Below are 22,610 nucleotides of genomic sequence, written 5' to 3' on the forward strand. Positions count from 1 at the left end.
AGTTGTGATATGTGTTTGTGGTGAACACCCCATGTATTTAGTTCTCCAGGAAACCAAAGAAGGATCCTCTGAGGTTCCGTAGAACAGCTCAGGACCCTTGAAGCAATCCGGGCAATGAACTACCAGCAGCACCTCGCCAACTCGGCCGCCATCCGGGCCGAGATCCAGAGGTTCGAGTCCGTCCACCCTAACATCTACTCCATCTACGAGCTTCTAGAGCGGGTGGAGGAGCCGCTGCTTCAGAACCAGATCAGGGAGCACGTTATCGCTATTGAAGGTAGGAGATCATCAGCCATCAATAATTCCATTAGGTGTCTAAAGCAGTGGTTCTTAACCCGGGTTCGATCAAACCCGAGGGGTTCGGTGAGTTGGCCTCAGGGGTTCGGCGGAGGTCAAGACACACTCTACTCATCGTGTAAATAAAAACTTCTCCCTATCGGCATATTATGTAAACAGCAACCGCAGAAGTCAGACTGATGTGCAGGTGTGTCATTTGTTGTGAGTTCATGCTCTCTTTTGGTTCTCTTCTTTGAACAAAGTGATGTTCATGCACAGTTAATTTTGTGAGGCAGTAACAAAACATATACCTTTGTCTTGAATTTGAAAAAAACAAACATTTTATTTTTCACTAAGGAATGGTTGGGTGAATGTGCACATGAAACTGGTAAGGTTCGATACCTCCGACAAGGTTAACAACCACTGGTCTAAAGTTATTGATGAAGTCAGTGTTTGTATTGATAAACATTCATGCAGCAGTTGTGAACATGCAAAAGATTCATTTTTTTCCGATACAACCTCCACACAAGATTGGTACGGGTGCTTAAAAACCTTGAAAATGCTTGGATTTTAAAATGCGTTTTTAAGGTTTGATAGATGTTTGTAAATGCTTGGAAATGTTCATCGTATTTCGTGGCAGTCTGACTTAACAGCTTAATTATAAAATGGGATAAAATAAAAAATGAAAGCTACACGCTAGATCTGTTGGCTTTGCACGAGCCCTTACATTAGGTTGTTGTCATGAGTGAAATTGACATTTTGATTGTGCGTGTATTTATATCACATTATGCAGCTAATGTTATTAATTCGACAAACAGTTTGTGCAATTAATTTTGATTGTGCTTGTATTTATATCACAAACTGCATAATGTGATATAATCACACGCACAATCAAAATGTCAATTTCATTCATGACAACAACATCATGTAAGGGCTCGTGCAAAGCCAACAGATCAAGCGTGTAGCCTAGAACCCAAGTGGTGCTTAGTTATTGGACTTTAGTGCTCGGCACACAACGAACACAATGTTCAAACATAAGGGTGTCCATATGTGCACTTGGCACCAGGACGCCCTCAGCCGCAGTTCCATGATAGATTTTGTAGTTGTGTCATCGGATTTGCAGCCTCATGTTTTGGACACTCAGGTGAAGAGAGGGGCGGAGCTTTCTACCGATACCTGGTGGTGAGCTGCCTCCGATGGTGGGGGAGGATGGCGGACAGACCTGGTAGGCCCAAACGCATTGTGAGGGTCTGCTGGGAACGTCTTGCAGAGTCTCCTGTCAGAGAGAGTTTCAATTCCCACCTCCAGGAGAACTTTGAACACGTCACGAGGGAGGCACTGGTTATTGAGTCCCAGTGGACCATGTTCCGTGCCTCTGTTGTCGAGGCGGCTGATTGGAGCTCTGGCCGCTAGGTGGTTGGTGCCTGTCGTGGTGGTAAACAAGTAAACAACGTTTGCAAACACCAATGACATTGAATAGTCACACTGCTTCATTTTTTATGTCCCATTCAGTTCATGATAATTGCTGCCTCAAAGTTAGGCTTAGCTTTTAGCGGATGTTCCATATTTTTTCCTTCAGAGAGCATTTGGTGAGCTCAAACAACAAGGCTGTGGATTGAATCACACTGTTTTTTGCCTTTTGAAGGCTACTGGAAAAACTGGAAAATTGATCTTTAAAGTCCTTAAAAAGTGCTTGAATTTGGCCATGGAAAAGGTGTACCAACCCTGTCCACACTCCACGGTTGAGACAGTTAAGTCGTAAAAGTGTGCAACAACCTCTCCCATTTACCTTCTAGAAACTGAGCATGATTTTTTTTTGGTACTTGTTTATTTGAACGGATAAGCGGAAGATGGATGGATGGATGGATGGATGGTTTATTTGAATGGCAATGTGCAGTTACATTAAGAAGATGGCTGCATCAGGTTTAGCACCATCCTCATTTCCATCTGTAATCATTTTATGGTGCATCTAACAGCCACAATTAAAATGGCGCAGGATTGATAATACACAACAATATTGAAGTTACAGAATGATAGGCAATTTAAAATACAAGTACAGTACATAGAGGGTATGTGAGTTGCAAATCAGTCAAGTTACAGTATATTAGCAACTTCATTTAAAGTGCTAAAAGTATGTAAAGTGCAGCAGTTTTTTTCAAAGTCCACATACAGTGCAGTAGCCATCAGATGGTACCCATAAGGGTATTATTCAATAGCCATATACCCCATTGGTACTACATACGTAAGTTTGCAATGTTACTGTGGGGGCCATCAGACTGCTGCCGCCAGGATATCATCTGATGGTCAACTACCTGGCTGCTGTAACTCCTTCAAATATAGCATGTACAGTATTTTTCGGAGTATAAGTCACTACGGAGTATAAGTCGCACCTGCCGAAAATGCATAATAAAGAAGGAAAAAAACATGTATAAGTCGCACTGGAGTATAAGTCGCATTTTTGGGGGAAATTTATTTGATAAAACCCAACACCAAGAATAGACATTTGAAAGGCAATTTAAAATAAATAAAGAATAGTGAACAACAGGCTGAATAAGTGTAGGTTATATGAGGCATAAATAACCAACTGCTATGTTAAGCTAACATATTATGGTAAGAGTCATTCAAATAACTATAACATATAGAACATGCTATACCTTTACCAAACTATCTCTCACTCCTAATCCATAAATCCCATGAAATCTTATATTTCTAGTCACTTACGTGAATGAGCTAAATAATATTATTTGATATTTTACGGTAATGTGTTAATAATTTCACACATAAATCGCTCCTGAGTATAAGTCGCAACTACGATTTATAGTCCGAAAAATACAGTACTGCTTCATTCATATATATAGCAACATGCCCGATGTCTAATGTGCATCAGATGAAAGCTAGTGTCACTGTGCGGCAGTATTTTCTGTAAATCTCTCTTCCCTACGCCCTAAGAGCTAGAGGTGGGGGAAATAATCGATGTTTAAATGCGTCACAATTTGTACATGTTCAGTTATAAAATGTATTTGTAAACATCAATAATTGATGTATTTATTGTAAAGTTGTAAAATGGGGCTACAGTATGTTCCAGTTTTGCACACACTTCCATTCATTTCTTAAAATAAATGGGTTGTACTTGTATAGCGCTTTTCTACCTTCAAGGTACTCAAAGCACTTTGACACTACTTCCACATTCACACACACATTCACACACTGATGGAGGGAGCTGCCATGCAAGGCGCTAACCAGCACCCATCAGGAGCAAGAGTGAAGTGTCTTGCTCAGGACACAAAGGACGTGACGAGGTTGGTACTAGGTGGGAATTGAACCAGGGACCTTTGGGTAGAACACAGCCACAATACCGCTGCGCCACGCCGTCCCTAAAAGTGATGGGAATTGATTTAACTGCTTGTTATTACCAATGCACTGTTTTCAAAGTTGCAAGAAATAAACACGTATTTAGTGAAACGTAAATAAATGTACAACTGCATCAATATTCATAAATTAAAGCTGCATCAATAATTGGTTTATAATGGAATCGTAGCTCCTGAATTGTAATGGAATCGTGAGGTGCCAAAGAGTCCCACCTCTACAAAGAGCTCTGCTGTACAACAAGTAGACACCCCGTGGTTTTTGTTTATTGGTTAGCACTGCTCGACAAAACTCAACCAGTCGAAGTTTGTAAGCCCGAGTTCCAAGCCTGCACATGCGTTACAAATCTCATAATCACAATCCCACCTGTAACTGTCATTTTGTCACTTATGTAAAGTAGGTTTGTCTCTTTGCTGGTCAAACTCGCTCTCAGCTTGTTTGCACTTAAAAGTGAATGTGAGGATGGATGTTTGGCAAAGATGTATGTTTGGTTTATCAGGAAGTTTTTTGTACTGGATTGAAGGCATCCGTTATGTAATGCCATGGCTGAAATCTCTGCACCTTTTGTTCATAATGCCGCCCCAAGCTCCTCCCCCACACAGATTAGGGACAAGTGCAGACATTCAGTTCCCTCAGTTAAGTGCTTGTATTTTCTGTGCATCATCATCCTGGGCCTGCAGGCCCCTCTTTCTGCATAAAGCCCTATGAGTACTCAGTGGAAGCTGAGAGGCCGAGTCTTGATGTGATGATTCTAATGGTCTTCAGTCACAGTCATCAGTATTAAATGGCGGCTGTAGCATGTGAGCGATTCCAAAGTAGTGAAACATGTTCCAGATTTGAGAATGAGAGGGTAATTGCTAGATTAATACGTTAAATGGAATCTGTCTGGTGCATGCTGGCTATGGACAATTCTGAGGTACCCTAACTTTTGCTCCGGCACATTAACAATTAAATCCTCATGTTTTCATCCTGAAATGTTTTTTTCTAGACGTGCCTGATTAGTCATTTTTGACATGGCAACAAGGCAGATGCAGCTGTCGTCCTATTATAAGTGAGGTCGCGAACCAGCGTGTAGCTAAACCTAGAGGCCAAACAAAACTCAGAGGTCACTCTCTCTTGTTACCATCAGATGGTGAGTTAAAGGGAGCTGGGATTAGTGACACACACTACTTTTCCTCATGCGTTAATCCACCGCCAGACGCTTGTAGCGATGCATGCTTTCCAGGTTTTCACACGTTGGGCACCAACCATCCTGTGGGTGCATGGGAATGAAGGACATACATGCTCCTGCGGGATCTACCATTTTATTAGGGTGGCACCCTTGTCACCCAACGTTATTGAATTGCATTCTAATTGTTGTACAGTGGCAGATTACAGCATAAGTATTTTAAAGATACTGTTCATGTACAAAAGATCTATTCATTTTTATTTTCATTAACCAAACTAAAAAGGCCTATCTTATTCATTTTATTTACACGACAACATGCCATTCCTGTCTTAACTTGGCTACGCATTTACAATATCTCAGTTTGTCTCCACTGTATGCAGAGGGGGTATGGTATGAATAAATTGACCATCTATGCGGTGTGCACCCCAAACGTAAGTTTGAGGTGTGAGATTTGCAACAGTTGCCTAGAGTGTTTGTTGCACGGTAAGCCTGATAAAACATTGATGTTTGTATGATATTGTTTAAGTGAGCATGACAGATAGCATGCTGCTTTAGTAAGTGTGACCACTTGCTAATTTATTTTGAGGAAGTGCACATCAAAGATTGTGTCCTACTTTGTCTAAACTGTGTCGTCTGTGATACCCTGCTGAGCCTCCAGTCTTTGTCTGTCATGCCTTCTGTTCAGTGGAACCACAAACACTGCCTCTTCTCAAATGAGGTCTTGGACCAGACTGGGTCAAAGCTTAACTGAAATCAGTTTTACTCATGCCTCCTTCTGTTGTGTGACAATGAGCTATATTCTGTCCATCTATCTCCATAAGGCTGATGTTGAAATGTTATCCTCCTTTGCTGTGTGATTTTTTCCTTAAAATCTAGTGTGTGTGTGTCTGGTGGAAGCAGACAGTAATAATAATAACACAACATCTCATATTTATGGTGTCCTCAAAGATGTTGGACAATTTGTCAAATGCAGTCCTGTGAATGGAAGGAATGTCTACTGCCTGAGCTCCACTTTGACAACGCTATCAGGGTTCAGTCTGGTGTAAATTACTGCTAATCGGCCCCCAAAATCTTGATAATATATTGTCTCTACTGTATATGCTGGCCCCGAAAGGGAATAAGCGGTAGAAAATGGATGGATGGATGGATGTATATGCCAGTCTTTCCCAACCTTCATGCAGCCAAGGCCCATATTTAGCATTTGAAAGAAAACACCATACAACTCTCCACCCAAACAAACAAAAAAATCTATAGTTGTGGTCAAAAATTTTTATGATAAATTGAAATGGAAATCTTATGTAAAAATATACAACATAAAGTATTAAGAAACACGTCAATAATAAATAAAGCAAAACATGTTGTAGACCAAAAATCACTTCATATTCTCTACTGCTCGCTAGTGTTACATATCTGACTTATTGTGCAGAAATAAGTACAAATGTACACAGCATTCATTAACCAAGTTACAAAAAAAGATCAGTTATAATAATACATGGGCAGCACGGTGTCAAAGGGGTTAGTGCATCTGCCTCACAATACGAAGGTCCTGAGTAGTCATTGGTTCAATTCCGGGCTCGGGATCTTTCTGTGTGGAGTTTGCATTTTCTCCCCGTGACTGCGTGGGTTCCCTCCGGGTACTCCGGCTTCCTCCCACCTCCAAAGATATGCACCTGGGGATAGGCCCCTCCCACCTCCAAAGATATGCACCTGGGGATAGGCCCCTCCCACCTCCAAAGACATGCACCTGGGGATAGGCCCCTACCACCTCCAAAGACATGCACCTGGGGATAGCTTGATTGGCAACACTAAATGGCTCCTAGTGTGTGAATGTTGTCTGTCTATCTGTGTTGGCCCTGTGATGAGGTGGCGACTTGTCCAGGGTGTACACTGCCTTCTGCCCGATTGTAGCTGAAATAGGCACCAGCGCCCCCCGCGACCCCAAAGAGAATAAGCGGTATAAAATGGATGGATGGATGGCTATAGAGAACATACAAACCCTTTATCTATTGAATCAAAAATACTGAAATTCCACAATATAGTGAATTTGCAAAGAGCTAAAATGATACACAAAGCAAAGTATAACCTGCTACCCAAGAATATGCAACAATTCTTCTCAAAAAAGAGGAGAATTGTAATCCGAGGGAAAATTGTAATTTAAAACATTTGTAGGCACGTACAACACTTAAGACCTTCAGTATATCAGTATGTGGAATTAAATGATGGAATGGATGAAGCAAAGCAATCAAAGAATGTACTAATATGATCCACTTCAAGAAACTCTTCAAACTTAAAGTGTTTACTAAGAACCATGATAAACATTTTGAATTTATTTCATCCATCCATCCAATCATTTTCAAAATAATCTTACTCATCTCACCATATGAAATGTAACTTACTTCACCGAGTATTATTTATTTATTTTGATTGTGATTACTTATGGAGGGTATTGTGAATAAATTGAGAACAGGAAGTGAACAAAAGTTTTAGCAACTGTTATGTAAAAGAAAAGGGGAACTATTAAATAAGCTCTGCTTCTTCCTACTCCTTTTCCAACATGTTGATGTGTCATGTTGTAGGTTTGTATGTTCGACATAAACTCAAACTCAACTCAAATCAACTCAAAAAGTGTACATACACTTGTAAAGAACATCATGTCATGGCTGTCTTGAGTTTTCAATCATTTCTTATTTTTTGTGATGTAGTGATTGGAGCACATACTTGATGGCCACAAAAAACATTCATGAAGTTTGCTTCTTTTATGAATTTATTATGGCTCTACTGAAAATGTGAGGGTCAAAAGTATACATACAGCAATGTTCATATTTGCTTACATGTCCCTTGGCAAGTTTACCTGCAATAAGGCGCTTTTGGTAAATACTTTGGGAAGGCTATTGTAAAACATTGATTCTAGCCTGATTTAGCCATTCCTTGACTACTTTTGTTGTGTGTTTGGGGTCATTGTCCTGTTGGAACACCCAACTGCGCCCAAGACCCAACCTCCGGACTGATGGTTTTTAGCTTGTCCTGAAGAATTTGGTGTTAATTCTCCTTTTTCATTGTCCCATTTACTCTCTGTAAAGCATCCGTTCCATTGGCATCAAAACAGGCCCGGAGCATAATACGACTGCCACCATGCTTGGCGGTAGGCCTGGTGTTCCTTGGGATTGAAGGCCTCACCTTTTCTCCATTAAACACATTGCTGGGTATTGTGGCCAAACAGCTCCATTTTTGTTTCATCTGACATCACATGGACAAAGATAAGACCTTCTGGAGGAAAGTTTTCTGAAAGTTCTATATATCTATCCTATCTATCTATCTATCTATCCTATCTATCTATCTATCTATCTATCCTATCCATCTATCTATCTATCTATCTATCTATCTATCTATCTATCTATCTATCTATCTATCTATCTATCTATCTATCTATCTATCTATCTATCTATCTATCTATCTATCTATCTATCTATCTATCTATCTATCTATCTATCTATCTATCTATCTATCTATCTATCTATCTATCTATCTATCTATCTATCTATCTATCTAGATATATAGATATACATACGTATGTGTGTGTATATGTATATACAGTATAAATGTACATGTACATATGTGTATATATGTCTCTTCCCTTACCCCAGTCCTTCTCAGGAAGAACAACATATTTTGCACCCCCAATTAGTCTATAAAATTGTTATAATTACACCTCTGCATTACATTGTCTGTTTATTAACATTAAAAGAAACAACACACCGGTCTTTCCTGGTCTCCCAACGTGGTTCCAGTGAAGCCAAGTGCTGCATATGCTTCATCATATTCTGCTATGGCAAAAAGAACATGTTTCCTTGAGGTCACACACACTCCCCCTGCCATCGCACCACAACCCCCACTATTTGAGAAGGACTGCCTTACACTAATCAGTGGCCTACAAGGGGAAGTGCCGGACACTGACCGAAACAATAGTCAAGGCCAGCCTCACACGGATCACTTGCAGGTATAAAAATAGGTTTCCTGTCCACGGTGTAACAATGCTCTAACATCTTCCTTTGAGCGTGGCAATCAGACTGAGAAACATCCTGCATAAACCACCTCATAAGAGGAGTTGGACAACACATGATACCCCATGTCTTCAATTCATCCATTTCCTACCGCTTGTCCCTGTAATTGCGAAAACATGCACAAGAGTGTCTATTGCAGTAATCCACACGGGAAGTAATTGAGGCTCTTGGTGACAAAATCAATCAGAGATGGGGGAGTCCAGGGTTACTGTATTTCTAAGATGGAAGAAGGTAGAGTTTGTGACAGACTTGATGTGACATTGGAAGGAGAGGAGAAAGAGGAAAGCAAATCAGTTTTACAAAGAAACTAGTATGATACCCAGGATTTCCCCCAGATTGTCAAAATACCTGTAGTTAGGGGCGGGGCCAATATGATGTAATCATAAAGTTTGCATGATCTACGATGATGAAAAATTATATTTTCTTTAAAGAAAAACGTCATTACTACACCTATTACATTTATTTTTTTCATATTATATTGTTTTGCCTTATGTTTCAATTGTTGCTGCTTATTGTACAATTAACTTTGTTGTGAATTGTTCAAGTTTCTCCAAACTCCTCCATTACGTTTAGGGACTTTTTCTTTTTTATAAACGACTGGCAACAAAAATATAGCAATTTTTTTCTGGTGTTATTGGAAACTGTACTTGTGTTTAGAGAACATCTGTTGTTTAATGTTGGCGATGAATTACGAGAGCTTCAGCACACCTCACTGACGTCACAGTAGCTTCATGATGCTGCTTCAACTGTACTTTCTCTCCATAAAATCTGCTGCCCTCCTCTTAATATTTGCACAATGCACATTTTGTAGATTTTATACATATGGATGGATGGATGGAGTTTTGCTTAACAAATATATGTAATATGTTTGGCCCCTGTGCCCTGAGACTGGAAGGTTGTGAGTTTAAACACAGGGTAAGTCATACCAAAGACTACAAAAAATGGGAGCCATTACCTCCTTGCTTGGCACTCAGCATCAAGGTGATTTTTTTCTTTTTTGCTGCTCACTGCTCCCCTCACCTCCCAGGGGGTGAACATGGAGATGGGCAAACTGCAGAGGACACCTTTCACCACACCTAGTGTGTATGTGACAATCATTGGGACTTTTTTTTAACATTACACACAGTTTAAACAGTAACTGTGCTTTTGAACATTTAATTAATATTTAATAATTAAGTGATTCTTTGGTGTACCACTAGATGGAGCCCACCTACCACTAGTCGTTTGCGTACAAGAGTTTGATAGCATAGATTAGAGCAGGGCTTTTCAACTAAAATGTTCTGGGGGCCACATTTCCATAAAGTTAAGGATCAGGGGGACCGGACATTTTCCTTCATTCCTATTCTTGTTTTGTGTATTTCTGATTTGCCTTTGGTCTATTTCTTATGACAAAATAGCAGATGTTGCCGACTCTCAGAAGTTTCAAATTTCAATGCAAGATCTGCCATATATTAAAAGTTGTATTTCTCCAAGTGGGTAGTCGTAAATTAAAACACAAGTGATATTTTTACACCGATTCCAGTTTCTCTATACGACAGGAGAGCTTGGTTGGTTTTTAGGGACCTAATTCAGAAAAGCCAGTCAAAGATCATCTACAGCAGGGGTGTCAAACTCAAATACAGAGTGGGCCAAAATTTAAAACTGAACAAAGCCGCGGGCCAAGGTTGAACAAATTAACCTTGTAATAGGGACCCAGAAAAGTTTTGCATTGAATATTGAACAAGCAGGGCTTCTATAACTTAATAGTGACATGCAAAATCCATTTTCAAATAATAACAATTAAAAAATATCAATGACATATCAAATAAAATGTAAATAAACATTGAATGCCTCTTTTCTACTTGCAGCCTTCTGTGGTAAGTATCAAAATAAACCTGTTCCACAGGCTAATAATACATTTGAAAAAAGAATAACAATAATTAATGAATCAAACATTCAAGCTTTGAAGTAGCAAGAGTAAGTGCATGAATAAAACGTTAATTATTGCTCAGTTTGCTACACTATACTTTAACACTGAATATGGAACAAGCAACGCTTGGGGCAAAATCAACTTTCAAAAAACAAACAAAAAAATTGTATATTAGATATTGTTTAAATAAAAAAATGTATGCCTCTTTTCTATTTGAACACTTCTGAGGTAAATATCAACATTAACTTTGTCCACAGGCTAATAAATTTGAAAATAAAATAACGATGAGGTGGGCGGGGTTGGGGGTGTTGGGTTTGGTGGTAGCGGGGGGTGTATATTGTAGCGTCCCGGAAGAGTTAGTGCTGCAAGGAGTTCTGGGTATTTGTTCTGTTGTGTTTATGTTGTGTTACGGTGCGGATGTTCTCCCGAAATGTGTTTGTCATTCTTGTTTGGTTTGAGTTCACAGTGTGGCGCTTATTTGTAACAGTGTTAATGTTAAAGTTGTTTATACGGCCACCCTCAGTGTGACCTGTATGGCTGTTGACCAAGTGTGCCTTGCATTCACTTACGTGTGCTCACGAGCTGCTTACATTATGTGACTGGGTCGGCACGCTGTTTGTATGAAGGATAAGTGGACGTGACGCCCCCAATATTGTTGACCGGGTGGAAATCGGGAGAAATTCGGGAGAATGGTTGTCCCGGGAGATTTTCGGGAGTGGCACTGAACTTCAGGAGTCTCCTGGGAAAATTGGGAGGGTTGGCAAGTATGAGTATTAGGGGTGAATGCGGTGTTACAGCAGCACCGGCTGTATAGTACCGGCGGGTCCGCTCAATGTTTATTTGATATTGCCTCAAGGGCCAAATGAAATTACACGGTGGGCCAAATTTGGCCCGCAGGCCAGAGTTTGACACCCATGATCTACAGTATATGACCGCCCTCTAGTGTTTTAAAATCCATCCATTTATTTTCTACCGCTTGTGCCTCTGTGTTGTGAGAGAGCTGGAGCCTATCCCAGCTGCAATCGGGCAAGAGGCAAGGTACACCCTGGACAAGTTGCCACCTCATCACAGGGCCAACACAGGTGTAGAACATTTACACACTAGGGACTATTTAGTGTTGCCAATCAACCTATCCCCAGGTGCATGTCTTTGGAGGTGGGAGGGGCCTATCCCCAGGTGCATGTCTTTGGAGGTGGGAGGGGCCTATCCCCAGGTGCATATCTTTGGAGTTAAGGGAAGCATTTACATTTTGAGCCTAAAAGGTGTTGTTGCAACTAGGAACTTGCAACTTTCTAAATCTTTCAAACCAAAAAATATGATGAGGCCGATGACTATTCTAATTTGGTTTAAAAGAATCTATTTTTCCAGGAAAAATAAGTCTGTACTTTTCACACACTAACCTTATTTAACAAATATTAGAGATCGATTGATTATTGGCGCCTATAATTGGCATTTTGACATATATCGGTATTGCTCTCTTTTTTGGTATCTTTTTTTGAAATGTATTTTTAATTACATTTTTTTTTACTATATACACAACTATAATATAACTACATCAGTGGGTACACTACATACACATATAATAACAGTATTTAGTATATTTAAAGAGTAATAGTAAAGTAGATAGTTATTACCACTGCTCAAGCACCAGCCCGTTGGGAAAAGTTCAAAATTAGATTAGAGGTAATTATATTTATATAGCGTTTTTCTCTGGAGACTCAAAGTGCTTTACACTGTGAAAGCCATCATCAACAGATTTAAGCTACAATTAAAGCAGTGTGGGTGGCACTGGGAGCAGGTGGGTAAAGTGTCTTGCCCAAGGACACAGCGGAAGTGACTAGGATGGCGGAAGCGGGGATCAAACCAGGAAACCTCAAGTTGCAGACACAGCCGCTCTATCAACCGAGCCACGCCGACCCAAGTTGCTTTTTTGTTGTTGCTGCATCACGGGCCAAGTCGCCTCTCTATCTTCCTTTTAAAGTGTTGGCCGCTTATACACAAAACATCTGTTCTTCTGCTTGTTTTTTTATTGGAGTTTCATGATGTTTCATGATCCCATCAAATTACAAAGCGACAGCGATGGATGGAAATGAAAATGACAGAAAAGATATACAGTATCTGCCAAAATTGCAAACTTTGTGCAAATATGTTGACACATGGGAGACTTATGATACATGTTCCAGCCGGGCCGCATGGTTTGCAGTAGGTGGTAGAAAGACAGCGGGCAACAGCGTGCAGATAAAAGAGTCTTAATGCTCGAAAATACACAAGAAATCATTGCATCAGGGAAGTGCAGCAAAATTACAGGGAGGCTGAACACGGAAAGCAAAGCCTAACGAGAGCTTACGTGTAAACTAGCCAAGCATAGACACCGGTCCCAAAACAAGGATGTCACAGGAACTAAGCGGTGACAACAATCAATCAATAACCAGCCGGTGAAGACACCCGCACTGAAATGGCTGCATGACAACATGGGGGGCTTTGAAGTACATAATTATTAAGCTGTATATGTCCCTGTTGGTCAGCATGAATCTTTTCTAGAAATTCATTATATGCAGATTTATTCATCTAGTTTATTAATACCATTTAGAATATTTTCTTGATGCTAACAACTAGCACCAATGATGCTATAATGTGGTCAAATGTGTTGCATGAAGCACTTGTCTTTCCTGCACAACAACTACTAAGCTTTGGTCTCTGTTATAAAAATGGGCAATGAAAATAAGTGAAGTGAAGTGAAGTGAATTATATTTATATAGCGCTTTTCTCTAGTGACTCAAAGCGCTTTTACATAGTGAAACCCAATATCTAAGTTACATTTAAACCAGTGTGGGTGGCACTGGGAGCAGGTGGGTAAAGTGTCTTGCCCAAGGATACAACGGCAGTGACTAGGATGGCGGATGCGGGAATCGAACCTGCAACCCTCGAGTTGCTGGCACGGCCACTCTACCAACCGAGCTATACCGATAGAGTGGATTGGAACAACAATCACAATATTTATTACTAGAACGTAACATGACGTTAGTTTATTTGCACAACCAGGTCTCTTCATAGTTGTATTTAGGCATAGCCACTGCAAACTAATGCGATCTCTTGACCTTTTTTTACGTTTAGTTCTGCTCTCATACACAACTGATATAGTACAGAATAAACTCGATTGCATCACAGAATGTTTCTTAAAAAAATGAAATGTTAAAACATTTTACAAAGTGATCGCTGCAGACACAAGTGGTCCGATTTTACTCCACAACATAATGAAAGTGATTATTTTCTTAGATCTAAGCACTTTCGTTTTTTTCCTGACTTTATTATCTCTATACACGACTTCTTTTGGTACTCTATGAAAGCTCTTTCCTATCTCTCTATTTGAAAGATTGGAGCAGCCAAGAACAGAACAGCAATACGACATTTTCTGATCAAACGCTACACTCAAGCTCTCTTGTTTTCATGCTACGCTCAAGCAGCTTGACGGCCGTGTCAATTACGCCACAAAGAAGAACAATGGATATGATGTCATATGCAACCCAGCTATACACACAGTTTCAATAAAACTAATTTAAGTCCACCTCTCTAGAAATAGGAGAAGTAGTGGGAATTGCTTAAATAGTTGTTGCAAAGTATTGGTCTGAGCCATACGGTTGTTCAATTGTTACAAATACACTGTGCAGCTTCCAACTCATGCTGTCATATTTGTTTCGATGTGCTTCATTCTGTTCATCCTGGCCTTGTTCACTATCTGGGGAGTTGTTCCATTTTTTATAGTTTTCTTAGTATAAAAAAACGCCAGCTTGTTGTAACATTTTCTCAGCACCATTGTCTCTGGACTCTTCTGTTGTTTAAGTATTGCTGTCTGCATAAGCTGAGGATGTTCTATTTGTTGGGAAAAAAAAGTACATTTTTGCATGCACTTTGGAGAAGGTCACCACACCTTTGATCACAGAATCATCACAAACCTGCTTAGGAACTTTTAGCAGGAAGCATCATGAAGGTCATGGTCGCATGCACTGCTGAATGATGCTCAGCAGGTGGCAGCAGTGAGTCAGCTGTGCGGGTGTATTTTCAACCTGAAACTTACTGTACCCCGACTTCTGTGTCTGCAACATATTTTTGTATCTATTGTTGCTCCATATTCAGGGCACACGGTAATATTATGTCCAATAATAAATATCTAATAGACAAAAAAAGTCACACTTCATATTTAGAAGGCAAAATGTGGGTGAATATAGCAGTAATTATAATTATGGTTTTGGCCGCCTAAGACAATCTCAGATCACGCTACATGCTAAATGACAGCTATTATTTAGATTTCATATAACAAGCTGCATCGCAAGCAGGCGCTGTCATTTTATGCAAGGCTTCACGCTGCAATGTCATTGGCATAAAGGCTGCAGTTTCTCCTCACTCCAACGCGTCCAATAGCGTGCCTCGGTGGCCGCACGCAAAATGCAGGTGCACGAAGATTAAAACCGCTTTAATAAGATGAATTGCAAGTGCAGCGTAGGCATTGATTTCTGCGGGGTTCCAACAGTGTGATCCAGTAGAAGTAGGTCACACACGCTGCTGATGTATTTGTAGCTTTTGCAGCTTGTGAAGATGCTGTGCTGGTGTTACTTCCTGCTGTCCATCAACACATCATAGCAGGTCCAACAAACCATCTAGTCGCTTATGTAGCCACATTTCATTTGGATGTTTCACATCATCTTGAGGCCTCCATAGAGAAGCTAACAGATGTGAAATATTTCATTTCCTGGAAAACTGTAGGATTGCAGCGAACATACCAACACACCCATGACATCAGATAACGCCATGGCAACCAGCCTGCATCTGAAACTGGAGTGGGGCAGGGCATGATTCCTTCCTGTGGTACCCACATTGTAAAATGTGAAATTGTGGAGCAGCTATTTCAGTGTTTCCCCTATCATTACACCAGGGAGGCAACCTGCCCTCCCCCCTCTCCCTTTCTGACTGACCCATTTTTACAGTCTACCGGGGACATGTGTGGGGGAAGGGGGATGCCCATCCTGCCGCTGCACTGGCAAATCACTTTGTCGCTATATTATCCCTCTAATGACTGCACTGTACACATAAAGGCTGATCGGTGATCATGTCGACCTGTGACCACATTCACTATGTCTTCCTGTGAGTTCATACCTTTCAACACAGGCTTGCAGATTTAACTTTGATGTAGCATTTCTTCTGACTGTATGCTACAGCAGTTTTCAACCTTTTTTGAGCCAAGACACATGTTTTTTATTGAAAAAATGCGGAGGCAAACCACCAGCAGAAAACATAAAAAAATTTAAACTCAGCAGCTGATACACAAAGTCGTTCTCGCAATTGTTGGATATAACTTGATACCATAAGCCACCACAAATCACTATAGCTCTTGTCTCAGCAGGTGTACTGTCATGACCTGTCACATCACCCTGTGACTTATTTTCACTTTTTTGGTGTTTTCCTGTGTGTAGTGTTTTAGTTCCTGTCTTGCGCTCTTATTTTGGTGGCTTTTCCTGTTCTGTTTCATGTCTTCCTTCGAGTGTTATTCCTTGCATCTGCTTTGTTTTAGCAATCAAGACTATCTAAGTTGTGCGGACGTTATTCTTCTTTGTGGGGACAATGTTGATTGTCATGTCATGTTCAGATGTACTTTGTGGATACCGTCTTTGTTCCACTTTAAGTCCTTGCTGTCGTCCAGCATTCAGTTTTTGTTGACTTTGTAACCAATTCAGTTTTAGTTCCGTTCTGCATAGCCTTCCCTAAGCTTCAATGCCTTTTCTCAGAGGCACTCACCTTTTGTTTATTTGTGGTTTAAGCATTAGATACCTTTTTACCTGCACACTGCCTCCCGCTGTCGTCTGCCTATTGGGATCACGACAAAGCATCGTCGTCTTACACACGTGTTCCGGACATCTACAAAGCAATGAGCTACCTTACCATGAATTGATAAACGTGGACCCTGACTTAAACAAGTTGAAAAACTTATTCAGGTGTTACCATCTAGTGGTCAATTGTACGGAATATGTACTGAACTGTGCAATCTACTAATAAAAGTATCAATCAATCAACAAAAAAAACCTGCTGCCACCTACTGACATGGAAGAGTATTACATCACGGTTACTTTTCAACAACAGTTGAGTTATTTGCGGATTATAGTTCTTTCTTTCTTTCTTTTGTTTATTTGGAACATGAACACACTTCCAGCATAATAATACATCACACAATTTCATATCATTTCACTTTACATCACGTCCCAAAAGGAGTAGGACGAAGCAAAGCATATTTAATCCTACTCTTTTCCCACTTCAGAGTGTTTACAAATATTTACATTCATTTACTGACTATTAAGTCAGTCATTATTAACATACTGAGATGAAAAATATCTTATTTTTCAAAAAAGTTGAAAGTATTTCTCATATTTCTTCTTCTTTGTACTTTGTAGGCACTATTCATTTGAACAACCTCTCAGTACAATGTTTAACTTCCTCACTAGGTATAAAAAGACAAGTGTTACAGTAATTATTGTAGTAGGAGGGACAACGAGACAATGGTTCCACATTGACAAAACATCAAACCATATTTAGGTATTCACGGAGGCAATGGGGAAGACCCAGGACACGTTGGGAAGACTATGTCCCCCAGCTGGCCCGGGAACACCTCGGGATCCCCCGGCAAGAGCTGGATGAAGTGGCTGGGGAGAGGGAAGTCTGGGCTTCTCTGCTTAGGCTGCTGCCCCCGCGACCCAACCTCGGATAAGTGGAAGAAGATGGATGTAACTTACACGTTTTGTGTAATTACAACAATAATAAAACATTATAAAATACATTATTTCCAAGACATAATTGACCCTGTTATAATGGGCATTGAGGAGGAGAGCGAGGCTGAAGGAGAAAGTGACTTCTCTTCATTAAACCCAGCAACAACGCAGGATGTCTCCTTGTGGTCAGAAGTAGTGCACACTTCAGCAAGCTTCATGTTGCCATCACAAGATAGTTGTGGCCAGACACAGCTGCTGCTGCTGCTGCTGCTGCTGCTACAGCTGCTGCTGCTGCTGCTGCTACAGCTGCTGCTGCTGCTACAGCTGCTGCTACAGCTGCTGCTGCTGCTGCTGCTGCTGCTACAGCTGCTGCTGCTGCTGCAGCTGCTGCTGCTACAGCTGCTGCTGCTACAGCTGCTGCTGCTGCTGCTACAGCTGCTGCTGCTGCAGCTGCTGCTGCTACAGCTGCTGCTGCTGCAGCTGCTGCTGCTACAGCTGCTGCTGCTACAGCTGCTGCTACAGCTGCTGCTGCTACAGCTGCTGCTGCTACAGCTGCTGCTGCTACAGCTGCTGCTACAGCTGCTGCTGCTACAGCTGCTGCTACAGCTGCTGCTGCTACAGCTGCTGCTGCATGGCCTTTGGAGGCGTGGCAGAGGAACTTGACTGACAGCAGGGAGAGCCAACAGGCCCCGCCTCCTTTAGCAGAAAAGAAAACCTGTGATGGAGCTTGTTGACGTTTCACAGAGAACTTCTTTAGCTGGAAAGAAGAACGGTTAAAAGCGCGCCTCAAGCATCATGAAGTAATAATTGTGTTTAGACGAGTCTACATTTATACATTTGAAAAGGTTGCATTGTTGTCGTCATCTTCCGAGCATGCGCAGTCGGCCGTGAAGCATGCGCACCATCTTTTCTCTGCCGCTGAAGCATGTTTGGTGCGTGCGCGCGCACCTTGCTCCACTGTCTCGCGCGTGGGGTCCAGAGCTCCGAGAGCCGCGATCCACGACGTCCTCCACTTGGAACTGTCGTCGTGGAAACAGCTGGCGGGAAAAGACTCCCGTCCCACCGGCCGTCAGCGCGTCTCGTGAAGCTCACGCGCGCGTGTGTTTTTTTTTTTTTTTTTGTAACTTTTTCGGCCAGAGACTGCTTGGCCAGCTGCATCGCGAGGGGATGAAGGCGAAGTGCATTTCCTGTCAGCTTGCATGCTTGTTGCACATCTGGATGAAGGGAAGTGGTCATGTTGCTAATTGAGGGCTTTAATATTCCCACTTTTAATGCTGCCTGCGAGGTCCACGCCATTCACGTGGGGTCTCTCTGGGGAAGATGTTTTTCTTGATCTTTTTTTAAAGTAACTTAAACTATGTTTTTTCTGGATGGGAATTGTTCTCAAGGAATGGAGCGAGGAATGCCTCAGAAGAAGATAGTGTACTGCATATCCCTCACGCTAGTGAAGAAAGAGACGTTGGAGGACGGCGGCGACGTATTGGATTCTCAGCTGGTAAAAATCCCCAAGCTGGGGGCCTTCCGGCGGGAAGCCTCACTGGAAGCCCAGCGCAGCGTATTTCTGGAAGAAGTGCAGGAAGCGGAGGTCGAGTCAGATGACTTGTCAGCACAGAGCTCCATGAGGAACTTCAGGACATTCAGCACAGGCCAGCTGGAGTTGAGGAGGCTTAAATTCTCTCGCAAGCAACAGAGGTGTCAGGAATCACAGTCATCTGACAAACCTGAGGAACACATTTGCACCAAGACAAACTCTGCTAGGAATGTAGTGAGTAGCAGCGTGATGAAGATGAAGACACTTTTCAAGTCAAAGAGTTTGGAAAAGAGGAGTCCTGAGTCGCTAGACCATGGTAAGCTGACGCCAGCCTTCAATGGGCTCACAACCACATGCTCACCTCAGCTGGAGCCTGGCCTGCTGCGACGCAGCTTCAGCTTCCGACACTGGACGAGCAGTGATTTGCTGCGTCTGCACGCGCTCACAAAGGACAAACACCACAGCAGTTCTGGCTCTATCGGCCATGATGCTGCATCTAAAGGGCAGAAGGTCACACAAGTTGACGCTGAGCTCCGGAAACCTGCCAACCGCCCTCATGCTGGCACGAGACAGAAAAGCCAGACGTTGGAGGTCGGTGCAATCCTTAACAAGACAGACTCCATGTCTGAGCTCAGCTGTGTTAAGAATCGCACGCTGGACAACAGCGACTTGCAGCTTCTGGCTGCACAGAGGGATGGCAGTGCGCTACTACGGAACGGAGAAGAGCGTTCGGGTGAGAGGCGGCTCCTGCGGTTCTTCAGTGGCATCTTCTCCCGCAGGGACGATACCTCTACCCTCATACCAGCAGGAAGCCCGAGCAAAATCAGATCTCTGCGCCAGAGGATATTGCCTTTGCAGTCCAGCACAGAAAACGTGAACGGAGGAAGCCCAGTTGGTAAAGAAGCATCTTTGTGTGTGTATGTGCTTTGGGAGGTCAGTGTGTGTTTAGGACAGCAGGGTGTTGTTTGGTTGACAAGCAGACGCTCCTGTTTGTGTTTCGCTACTTGCAGATGCATTTATTTCAAGTGCAAACAGCAGGCAGGCCAGGTTAAAGAAGATCCATTTTAACACTCGTTTATCGCCGCCAATTGGTTCCGGACTTTATCGTAGTAAACAAATGTTTGCCACGTAGGAGTATTATTCATAAAGAAAATCTTTTCTTAGAGTATTAAACATAATGGTCACTGTTTTCTAAATGTATTTGTTTTTAGTTTAAAGAGCCCTCTAAACATGAAGTGACAGCCATATAACACTCGGTTCACCCAACTGTAGGGCTCTATGACTTCCACATGAACACAATCACACATGGAATCACAGAATTGCCCAATAAAAACAATCTACTGTCAAACACAAAATATCCTGGAAAATAATACAAATAAATTGCTATCATCATGAAGAGAAGGCGTGGGAAATCATATGTCTAGGAATGCTCATTTGTCCCCGAAACATTTAGACAATTCCATATGCTGATGATATTGTTGATGAAGATGAAGTGCTTCTTTAATCAACAGACTTCATCTCCACTTTATCCAGACAGCTGCTGATTCCAGCTAACAGTCTTATTGTGCTTGATGATTTATTGACCTACAAATGATTGCAGATAAATGATATTATTGCTATGATTTTTATGACACCAAATGTACTATTGATGTAATTATAATACATAATAATAATGCATGTTTATCATTTCGGTTGCAATAAACTTGTATTTTTTGTAAATGTTTTCATTGTAGTGGGAATGAAAACTTTTAAATCTTCATATAATTAAAACAAAACCAATAAAGATAAAATATACTTTGTTAATTAAATCGCAACCAAAAGCAATATAGAATGTTAGGGAGAGGGTGGAGGGGCTGCAAATGTACACAACCAAAACATAAAATAAAGTGTTGACGAACAAAGATGCACTTGAATATTGAACATGTAGGCAGAGGTAGAGTGTACATTACTTTAAGGGGAACTGCACTTCTTTTTTAATTTTGCCTATCGTTCACAATCATAATGAGAGACATGACGACAGATGTTATTTGTTTATTTCTAAATATTAAATAAATGCGATTAAAGTCTGCTTACAATGGAGCCTATGGGAGCTTTGGAATTCCGCCTACAGGTCCCTTAAAGACATTCAAACAGCACCATTGAGGTTTTATCTTCATGATGTAAGTATGTTTGTTATGTTGTAATAGACACATTTATTATAACATTTAATATCCACATATTTTAATCATCTTAAGCATAATTTCAAAAACGCTTCACACTGATTTTTTCTCTTTCTTCGTTACTGATTATTACTCACTGCAGATTTTATGAGAGCCAACAAACATAACAATACAACACCTACCGTGCAAGGGGTGAAAAATGTCTCATCCTCACAAGGAAACGTTGGTCCGCGGGGGGACCAAGCCTCTTTCCTTGTTCTGGCGATTTGCGGGTCCTAAATGAATGTCAGAGTGTACCAATTTCGCGGAATACCTACTCAGACCTATTCTGTCCAGGTGAGATGCATGATTTATGATCTACAATAAACTTACAGAGAGCAAGGAAGCGAGGAAGCAGCAGACCACTCCATGATGTAAACATAGGGCCACACAGTAGTGGTCACGGCACTGCTCAAAATAGTTTGTCTGCGTTAGTGCGCATAATAACAATATCACTATTACTTTGATCATATTCAAGTGACACAATGTAAATAGAGTATTCTTAGCGGTTTTTGAATGGTTATTTATTAGATTTTATGGGCGAAATAGTGGAACTCCCATTGGCTGCGCTGTAAGAGGACTATTGTTTACGTTTATTTAATAATTTAGAATGCATTAAAAAAATCCCTCCCTTGTCATGTCTTTCATAATGTCAGTGGACGATAGGCGACATTACAAAAGAAGTGCAGTTTCCCTTTTTACTGACAATCTAGTTAGGACCTTTTTAAACAAAAGTACAGAGTAACATTATAAACGCCACAGTTTAAGCAGATGTATTTAAGATCAAATGCAAGAAAAACTTAAGTCTGGCAGATTACAAGTGAGAAATACCAACTTGACATGACTGTCAAATATTTGCAGCACTTTTAAAAATGCTAGTTTTATCACAGTATTACAAACCCCATTTCCATATGAGTTGGGAAATTGTGTTAGATGTAATTATAAACTGAATGCAAAGATTTGCTAATCTTTTTCAACTCATATTCAGTTGAATGCACTACAAAGACAAGATATTTGATGTTTAAACTCATAAACTTAATTTTTTTTGGGCAAATAATAATTTACTTAGAATTTAATGGCTGCAACACATGCCAAAGTAATTGGGAAAGGGCATGTTCACCACTGTGTTACATCACCTTTTCTTTTAACAACACTCAATAAATGTTTGGGAACTGAGGAAACTAATTGTTGGAGCTTTGAAAGTGGAATTCTTTCCCATTCTTGTTTTATGTAGAACTTCAGTCGTTCAACAGTCTGGGGTCTCCGCTCGATGGGAGACAGGTCTGGACTGCAGGCGGGCCAGGAAAGTACCCGCACTCTTTTTTTACGAAGCCACGCTGTTGTAA

The 22,610-nt window shown here is 41.2% G+C and overlaps 1 protein-coding gene across 6 annotated transcripts in view; it reads left to right on the top strand.

Moving 5' to 3' along the window:
* agap1 (ArfGAP with GTPase domain, ankyrin repeat and PH domain 1) overlaps positions 1 to 22,610 on the top strand; it is a 131,871-nt gene that overhangs the window by 773 nt on the left and 108,488 nt on the right. For 2 of the 6 annotated variants that reach the window (XM_061889319.1, XM_061889321.1), the window contains exon 2: positions 42 to 277. In XM_061889319.1, coding sequence (XP_061745303.1) covers positions 115 to 277 — 163 coding nt within the window. In that variant the 5' untranslated portion in view covers positions 42 to 114. Of the gene's footprint in view, positions 1 to 41; positions 278 to 18,464; positions 19,962 to 22,610 lie in introns of those variants that run through there. The other 4 variants (XR_009804602.1, XM_061889316.1, XM_061889320.1 and 1 more) reach the window with 3 other exon arrangements.

The sequence above is a fragment of the Nerophis ophidion genome, linkage group LG27 (assembly GCF_033978795.1).
Source record: "Nerophis ophidion isolate RoL-2023_Sa linkage group LG27, RoL_Noph_v1.0, whole genome shotgun sequence".
NCBI lineage: Eukaryota > Metazoa > Chordata > Actinopteri > Syngnathiformes > Syngnathidae > Nerophis > Nerophis ophidion.